This window comes from Coloeus monedula, assembly GCF_965178545.1.
Source record: "Coloeus monedula genome assembly, chromosome: 18".
In the NCBI taxonomy this organism is placed as follows: Eukaryota; Metazoa; Chordata; class Aves; order Passeriformes; family Corvidae; genus Coloeus; species Coloeus monedula.
The window spans coordinates 790908-800070 of record NC_138798.1 but is presented as its reverse complement, the minus strand read 5'-3'; the positions used below and the strand labels follow the sequence as shown (position 1 = coordinate 800070).

At 44.0% G+C, this 9163-nt stretch overlaps 1 protein-coding gene across 1 annotated transcript in view; it reads left to right on the top strand.

Moving 5' to 3' along the window:
- Positions 1-3959: 3959 nt before the first annotated feature.
- The window catches only part of ADGRD1 (adhesion G protein-coupled receptor D1), a gene marked incomplete at both ends in the record, with an annotated part of 134989 nt that continues 129785 nt past the window's right edge, over positions 3960-9163 (top strand). Inside the window, 2 exons of the mRNA XM_082293662.1 lie at positions 3960-4037; positions 6645-6681. Of these exons, the coding sequence (XP_082149788.1) occupies positions 3960-4037; positions 6645-6681 (115 nt within the window). The remainder of the gene's footprint in view (positions 4038-6644; positions 6682-9163) is intronic.

The window sequence follows — 9163 nt, the reverse complement described above, 5'->3', positions numbered from 1 at the left end:
CTCATTCAAAGAAACATTAAATGTATAATTTATTCTATGGTTTTATCTACCTGCTTAATTGGTCTTTGTATCATCAGTGTCCTAATGTTTTCATAACGAATATCTATATCTAGATATATATATACACTAAATCAGCTTAATGTTACATATGTTGCACAATGAAAGTATTTTTATTTGATTAGGCCTGAATTTTATTGCCAAAACGCTGTATTTTGTTTTCTGGCATCAACCAGCAACTTCTCATATTCTTAATTAGAAAAATATTTTTCCATGATAGTGTTAGCCTTGTTGAATGAACTCCAGGATTTGTGTTTGTTTTCCTTTTCTCCAGCCTGGGCTGTTCAGTTTGTCAGCCCAGAGAAGGTTTCAGGCAATGCCCTTGTGAGTGGGGCCGCTGCCTGAGGAGTTTGACCCAAACATCCTCATTTCCTCACTTCGTCCTGGGCACTGGAGCCGTGCAGGGGCCGCCCTTCGGTGCCTTCTGCTGGGGTATTTTGGGGGGTGTTGAGGGTATTTTAGAGGGCGTTGTGCAAGTGAGAACTGCAAAGCCTCAATTCCTGCAGCCTCTGATGGTTTTTTTCCAGCACTTTTGCGGTTCTTTGCGGGTTTGGAAGCTCTTGAGCTGCTCAGCAGCTGCTGTCCTTGGGCCAGTGAAGAGCTCCTCGAGTGCCTTTGTCACCTCACACCTGAGGCTGCTCGCTCGGCTTCGGGCTTGTGCCAGTGACGGTCCCAGCCCTGGGAAGCTGCACCTTGTGCTGCTGCTGATCCCTCTGACACGGGCTCCTGTCCCTCCCTCCCCTACAGCCGGGACAAACTCTCTGCACAGTGCTTTCCATAAGGTATAGAAAGCCTCAGCTTTATTTTAGAAATCGTTTTAAATTGTTCCTTATCATTCCTTGAGGGGTTTTGTTTGCATAATCTTTTGCTATGTGTTGGAAATTCGCGCTGAAAATCTTGGTGTTGATACTGGCGAAGGTGAATTCTGTTTGACTATGAGGGAAACATGAAAAAGGAGAATGTGCAAGGACATCAGTGGTCTCAGAAGTCACAGAATGATGGCAAAATACAGTTGGAATGCACAAAAAGAACAAATTCAGCTCCACCTTCATGCTGCAAGGTAACACTGACTGTTTTTGTAGCATCTCTGGCAAGCCTTTGTCCAGCCTGTCCTTCAAGACATCCAGTGCTGGAGCTTGCACATCCCTTCCATCCTTGCCCCCATGATGTTCTGCCCTGCACCCAGCCTTTCTCCTTCTCCTCCTCTGCAGTGAGTGTGTGAAGCTGATTTGATCCTTTCCACGAATTCAAATCCCTGTGTATTTCCTGCCTTACCTCTCATGTCTCTTGTTGTGCTGGTGACTCCCCAGGCACACCAAATATGAATTTATTTTGTTCAGGACGGTGTGTGAACCTTGGAAATGGTGGCTCATACCGGGGAACTTCAGACCCATGAGTTCATTCCTGCTTCAACTAAACCCACAACAAAGAAAAGCCCACACCATCCTTCTAATAAATGTCTTACAGGAAAATACGAATGAAAAGATTATTTTGTATTAGTTCTAAACAGAAAAATAGGCATTGGAGTGCCATAGCTGGATAATGTGTTGAGTACTGCCCAGGGAGCCACAGAAGTGAAGCTGTAGCCCCCAAATCTGTCTGCACCCTTGGATAGTTCATGTTTGCTGGCCTGTGCTGCCCACAATTTATTTGTTTCTGCTGGTACAAGAGACACAGTCACACTTGCCTTGTCATGGAAACACATCCTCAATGCCAGCTACACAACCCTCTTCCCTTTTCCTAATACAAATGCACTTTCACACAATTTGATTTCAAAGTTTCAATGTAAAGAGAAGCAACTGATGCTGCTGGGTGAGTTTGTTCAGTCCTAGAGAAAACTTGCAAACCTAAACTGACCTGGTAAATTTGCCCGTTGTTTGGTTGGGAAAGTGCTTATAGAAGAAGGGTTTTTTAAATTGTTCTGAGATAATGGGTACAGTGTGCTTGAAGCTGTTGCTCACTCGTAAGCACCCAGAGTTCAGTGAATATTTACCACTTAACAGAATGTCACAGGGATTGTGGCAAAAGCTGCCTGTGGAGAGCTCAGCGCAGCGGCATGAGAGGATGACACACCCACGAGAATAAACACTAACAAACAGTTTTTAAGCAAGAACAAAAAACCCTTCTCAGTTGTGCATTTTGGTTTTCTTTAGAATTGCAGTCTCGAGTTAGGAAAGCGTGTGAGGCTGCACAAGTTCTTAGCTTAAATAAAACTCCTGGGCTGGATTTCCCCTCGCAGTGGGGTGATGCAGTGCTGGGAGAGGGGCACAGTGGGGATGGGGGCAGCGTTTGGTGCCTCCCAACAGACCCCACGAAATTCTTCCAGCACAGGTAAAAGGGCTGTGGTGTCACCACAGCTGTAGGGGCTCCCCACCCCACAGGAAAACTGAATTTGTGTGCTGGAAACCTTAAGAAAAAGCACGACTTTGCTTTTTCTGACTCATCCCCATCCACTATATTAGTCAATACAGATTAATATCATGATACTATTTTAAATAATCGATTTTTTTGCACTTTTTTAAAGGCAAAAATCTTCTGGCTTTTGTATTTTCCTGCTTTTCTCCTGAACCAGGGGCTGCTGCTGTATTTCAAGTGAATCTCTCGTGGCTGGCCAGTTTGCATCACACATTACCATGATCTGATTGTAATACATCAAGGAAAAAGAGGGAAGGAAACATTCTTCAGTCTCTTTGAAGGTGATGCAGCTGGCAAATGATTTTTTAAAGTGCAAATCTAACCAAATTGCACCTACGAACATCTGAGTAGTTCCCTGGAGCAAAGGACAGACGAATTAGTTTGCACAGCTGTGGGGTGATTTGTGTAAGTGAATTAGATAAAATCCATTCTGCAAGTACTTAGCTGGGATGTCCATTACAAGCAGAAAAGCTCGCAGTAAAATGTAAGTGGATGTGTGTTGATGTATCAGCTGTAACCACCTTGCTGGCAGTGCCTGTTACTGACAGAGAAACAGTTTGACCAGAAAGTCATTTTAGCCCAGAATATTTATTGATGTGTTAGTAGAGACTGTGATGCTAAGGAAGCTTTACAAAATCTCTAAGATTGATTCTTAAAATACTCCTTTCTAAGATGTTTGCTGAAATATTTCAATCCCAATTATGCACCAGCTCTCATATGGTAAGTTAGTGATTCCAATGAAACAAGGGAAGAAAACTGTATCAAGAGACTGTCTGTCTTCTGCAGGGTAAAACATTCTTTCAGTGGTTCTTTCTCTGCTTGTATTTAGGTAGTTGGCTACAAAGGTTTTTAACTTCGGGTTATTTGTCCTTTCGTGGTAAATGTCAGCTGCAGCACTGGCTGATTTTCTGTTTCAAGCATGTTATCACCCTGAATGAGCACCAGGTGAGCAAGGAATGCTGCAGCTGGCACTGCATTGTCACCTGATGGGTCACACTCACCTCGTACAAATGACACAAACCCATCGACCTTTTCCTTTTTGCTGAAGCCTCGTCCCACTGCAGAGCAACCCCTGCCCAGCCCTTTCCCTGCTCTCTGACAAGTGGGACAGAAAATCTGGGGTCGTTCCAGGGCCCCCCAGTCCTGCATCCTCAGCAGGGCCCCAGGGCTGAGGATGGAGAGTGGTGCTTGGGGCAGCCCCTCCAGCGGGCTCAGCACAGGTCCCAGCACCTTCCTCTGTGCTTTCAGTGACCTGCAAGGACTTTCAGTGACCTGCAAGGACTTTCAGTGAGCTCTGCTCCATCCTCGGGTTCCTCAGGAAATAAATCCATCCCTGGGATGGATTTTCTGCCCAGGGCTGCACCAGTGACTCCAGTTTGCACTCAGGTGATGCCCCTGGGCTGTCCTGGGAGCAGTGTGGATTTCAGATTGTGTTTCCAGAGAATCACAGGAATAAATTCAGAATTTGTTTCTGCAAATAATCTCCAATGTCTGCTTGCAATCTGCTGTTTCCACAGGAATTTTTGGCAGTGAATGTGTTTGCTTGGATTCTCACAATTGTTTTGGTAAGCATATTCTTTCCCTTGACAGGCCCCTCTTGGCAAATATTTCAAATTCCTGTCTTTCTCTTTTTACATTTTAGCTTTTTCTCAGGATTTTTAGCTGCAGCTCTCTGTTATTTCTAAGGATGGCTCTACTTGTCACTATACAATGCAGAGGTCATAGGGTTTGCACGGAATTCCTCCTCTTCCTTCAGGATACTGGGGAGATTGTGGCTAGCAGTTATGAGGGAGGAAGTCTCAAAAAAGCTGGAGGGAAGTAAGCAAAAGCCAGAGTGGCTATCACGAAATTTTTGTAGGAACTGAAATTCAAAAATTCAAAACTTTTCTCTTATGGGTCCGAAATCAGGATTACAAACAAAACTCACATTTTATTTCAATACAGAAATTTTGTAACACCGAACTTTGGTAACTTTGTAGCATTTGTGCACCATGAATGTCTTAGGCTTTCCAAACTTAATTCTGATCTCAGTCCCTGGACCCCGCAGTCCCATCTATTTCCAGCTGTTTGCAAGGAACAAGTTACCCCCAGTGGCTTTGGAAGTTCAGAATCCAGCTGGGAATCCAGCTGGGGAAATGGGGGCCAAGCTGCTGCCAGGCTCGCTGGTTACCAGCTGTACAAAATCTGTAAAGGGTGAGTAGAAAACTGCTTCCCCCTAAAAGTGATAACCAGCCCTTGCCTAGAGCTCAGTGCAGAAGCTGTGCTTGAGCAGCAGCAGGCAGGTGAGAGGGGTAATTTGGGGCAGGAACAGGAGGAACCAGGTGAGTCCAGGTGCAGAAGCCCCTGCAGAGATGGGCCCAGGGTCACTGAAAGGGGTGGGTGGAGAGGGGAGGATTCCTAAAGGTCAAGGGGAAAGTCCCGTAGGGGCAGTGGCATGCACGGAAATCACTTTGCTCTAGGTCAGAATCTTGTCCGTTCATTGATCTTAAGCAAAGAATATTTCACTGCGTGAGTGGGCCAAAAGTATTATCCAGTATTTACACAACTTCTGGCAAAAGAAAAAATAAAAAAAATAATCTGGGTTTTGTTGCGATATTAGCGTGTTATAATTCTGATTTTTAGTTTCTGATACTGCCTACATCACCTTTAAGTGGTCCGTGTGAGGATAAAGAAGGGGTTGATAGGAAAATGCAGGGAAAAAATTAAGAGGGGTAGAAAGCTTATCAAATTTTGTTTAAAATATTACTCTTTCAGCTTTTTGGCTGAAAATAAAGAACTTGGAGAGAACTGAAAATAAAATTTTACCATAGAAGAGCAGAGTAAATGAAGAATATCAGCTAGTTCTGGCTGCTATTTTTCTGTTATGTGTAAAATGCTGATTGATATTTGTGGCATAGTTTGGAGTGCAATTGGGAAACTCTTATAAAAATACTTACATGTAATTATTTTTGTTAAAATAAGAAGTAAAGTAGCAGCTACAGAAGGTTTTTTTTCGAGACTTTTGTAACTCTGAGGAAGCTGGTGAAATAGGTAATGCCTCAGTTTTCCCTGCTTGGTGCAGATAAGGTAAAAACAAACCCTTGGAGCGCCGTGCGATTTCAATCAGTGGCTTTTTTAAAGCTTTCTTTGGACAGAAATACAACTTGTGCTTTTTAAAATAAATAGATGGCAGCTTTCCTTCGAAAATCTCTCTTCTTTTTCTGGAGTGTTTGAATTGTGGGCACTCGCTGTGGCTTCGATCCCTCCCCAGGTGCGCGGATTTTGGGGAGCACCGCGCTCCCCTCTCTCCCTCTCTGCTGGAGCTCCGGGACTGGGTCCCAGCGGCTCCTGGCTGCTCGCAGGACCCAGAGAGGAGCAGCAGCAGCGGGATATAAATAGAGATAAACAGAGTCCAGAATGGGCCAGAGCTGGAGGAGAGAGCGTGACATCACCCGGACTCGCTCTCCACCCAAAAGGATCCGGGCTGGAGGTGCAAACGTGAGCGGGACGGGCGAGCAGCTCGCGGCTCTTTTCAGCTCTTTTCAGCTCTTTTCGGCTCATTTCGGAGGGCAGAGGGAGTTTTCCGGCCGGGGTGCAATAAGGAAGTGCCTTTCCCTGCCAGCACAGCTACAGCTGCCTCCAGACCTCTGACAGCTGAAAGGAATTGCAAGGGAAACAGAGCCACAGGGAGAAAGTTGCAAACAAGATCTTTTCTTTTTGGCACAGATTGGAACAGAAGTATTTGACTTCTTTCCACGGAACAGCACAACTTCGGGATTTGATGCACTTTTCTTTGAATTTTCTGCCAGCCATGGTTATTTATTCAGAGTTAAATGAAGATATCGAAGGGTGAAGCAAGAAAATACTACTTGAAGGGTCTGGAAGGATATTTTGCCATCACTGAAGGAATGGACTTTTGAACTTGCATGGAAAATGTCCTTTCTAATACCAAAAGTAGCAACGGAAAACTTATGATTGAAATCTTACAGGAATTTGATTTCAACTGTACTTTTAACCTTAAATAGACCATGGAGAGTTTATTATCTCTACTCTGTTGCCATTATTCTTTGCTGATTTTGTTTCAGCAAAAATATCAGGTAATATTCTGAATATAGTCAGTTTTGAGATATGCTTGGGTTTTTCCGAGCGAGTTTTGCCTCACTGTGTCTCATTGTGTGATGTTCTGTGTGCAGGTGTACGGAAACTATTCCCAGCTACCCAAACACCCAGGTAAGGAATGCTCTAGTTACACTATGTCAATGTGCTTAAATATTTATTTGCTTTTTTTCAGTTTGTACTTTTTTTTTATTTCCTTAGTAGCCCCCAAGAAACTGAGCCCATGTTTGAATGTCAGCTCTGTATTAAAAATTAATAGTCCGAAGTATCAGACTGTCCCAGTTTAAATTCAGTACCCTACTCACTGAATATTCTGAATAGAAATACATTTGGAGAAAAATGGCTTGTATTTGGTATGTGGAAAAGTCCTATATACACTTGTTTATCATTACTTTCCTTGAGTGTAAGTTTCTGAATCAGATCTCTACACAGACTATTTTCTTTTTTTCCCCTCAATGTTCAGCATTTTCAATTCAATGATTCACCGTTGGATTTGCCAGCTTGTACACTTTGCAGCATTCTGGCGTGGCTTCAAGTCCTCTACCCTCCCTCCTCCCAGCCTTCACACTGCAGTTTAAATCAGTTACAGACAGGATTAAGGATTTCTCGTCTGTTTTCAATGTAAAAACCTCACTCACAGCTTATAAGGGTCTGTGTGTGTAACTGCAGAATTCTCCTGTTTATGTCAATAGTTTAACCTCAAGCCTCTTGGTGGTGTACAAGTACAATTTTACTGCTGTACCAATCCATGTATTGCTTTGTGCTTCTCAGTTTTAACCATATGTAATTATTTTCAAGTAAAACACAGAGCGATGGAAAAGGCCACGTCTGTTAAAGGAGTAGCTTCAGCCTGATTGATTTCTTTTGCTCCACCTTTGCTCAAAACCAAGAAAAAGAGTCCTATTTCCTAAAAATGAGAGTTTCTGGCTGGTGGAACTAAAGGGGGCAAACCCTCCTGCAGTGAATGGGCGAGTGCCACAGCACTGGTTTTGTGGTGCAGGGTGTGTGTGGAGGCATCACTGCAGGTGGTGCTGGCTGGGTTTGAACCAGGCTGGAGCAAGCCCTGGGGTTTTGTTCTGAGCGGGGCAGGTGCCTGTGGAAAGGATTTTGCATTCTGGGCAGCAGGTATTTGTTTCCAGAGGTCTTCCCAGGGCTGAAGTGGGGTAAGAGCTGCTGAACTGGGAGCTGGGAAAGCCACCAGAGCAGCGTGGCTCTGGGCAGTTTCCTTTGCTCTGTCTGTATTTCCCTTCCTTGCTCTGTCTATATTTCCCAAAATGAACTTTTGGGTCCATTTTCCCAGCTTTTACATGTAAGCTCCCTGGAATATTGCTCCTCCTCATGAGTTTGTGCCAGCCATGGCAAAGCCTCTGTTGTGCTGCTGCTACTAGAGCACTTGTGCTGTGTTGTGACCCCTTGTTTTGGCACCAGATAATTTTCTCCCGGGAGTTTTCTTTTATCTTTTTCTCAGTTTTTCTCATGATTTTTTTTCCTACCACCTCTTTTAACTTAAATCCTTTTTTTCCCCCCTTGGTACCAAAGGGAGATGTTCAGGGGGAGCGTGAGATATTTGCATATAAGCAGAGTGTGAAAGAGCAGGCATGTCCTGGGCTCTGCACAAGGGAACTGGGGGTCTGATGAACGTGGGATGGAGTGGTATTAGCACAGGTAGTCTGTGTGGGAAATTCATAATTTCCATTTCTTCTACAGAAGCCTGAATATGTTCTTTGAAGGCAGAACTAAACACATACACAGGTTTAGCCTATGTAAATGCAAAAACCCTTTTCTTATATCCCATTTCCTCAGTGTTCTTTGCCATGCTCAGCTTGGTTTAGTTTGGGTTGCCTGGAATGTTCAGATTGTGTTTTGTGTGTGCTCGTTGTGGGTCATTATTCTCTGGGCAGTGTCCTCATCCTTCCAGCGGCAGCCGTGCCCTTCTCTGTCTTCCATGCAGTCAAAGGAGATGGATAACCACAGAACCCCATCCATTTCCATGAGACATCCCCATCTTATCTGTCTGGGCTTGTGTTCCCTCCTTGAGGGAGAACCTCTATGACAACTGCAAACATTTAGTTAGGTGGGCTAATAATAGATCCTGAATTAATGAATTCAGTTATGAATCATTTGCTAGATATCTGTGGTATAGTTGACTTTGGAAGCAAGTCTGAGTAGTTCTTGTATCCTCACAAGATGCAGAACTTTGAGTTCTGTTTCCTCAGATCTGTAATTGCTTGTTGTGGAGTTTAGCAATTTTATCAACTTTGCACTCCTAATGAGAAAATAAATCTTAGGATCCCACCTGTGTCACACCTCAGAAACTGCACCATGAGGATGGAGGCCATCAAACTGCTCTCCAGGGCAGGCATTAGGCACTTTGAGGATGAAAGTAAAGTTTTTGCACCTTCATATCCGTGGTACAAAATTCTGTTGTGTATCCAGGACGTTAAAATGATAGAGCAAGTATCAAACAGGCAAAGTGCTTTGATCTCAAAAGTGAAGAAAGGTGTGGGAAAAACTGCAGAAGTCAAAGGACGCTGCTTGTGACTTGGGTTAATTTGCTCATTAGGTGTGGGGAGATTCTGTACGGTGCTTGACAGCT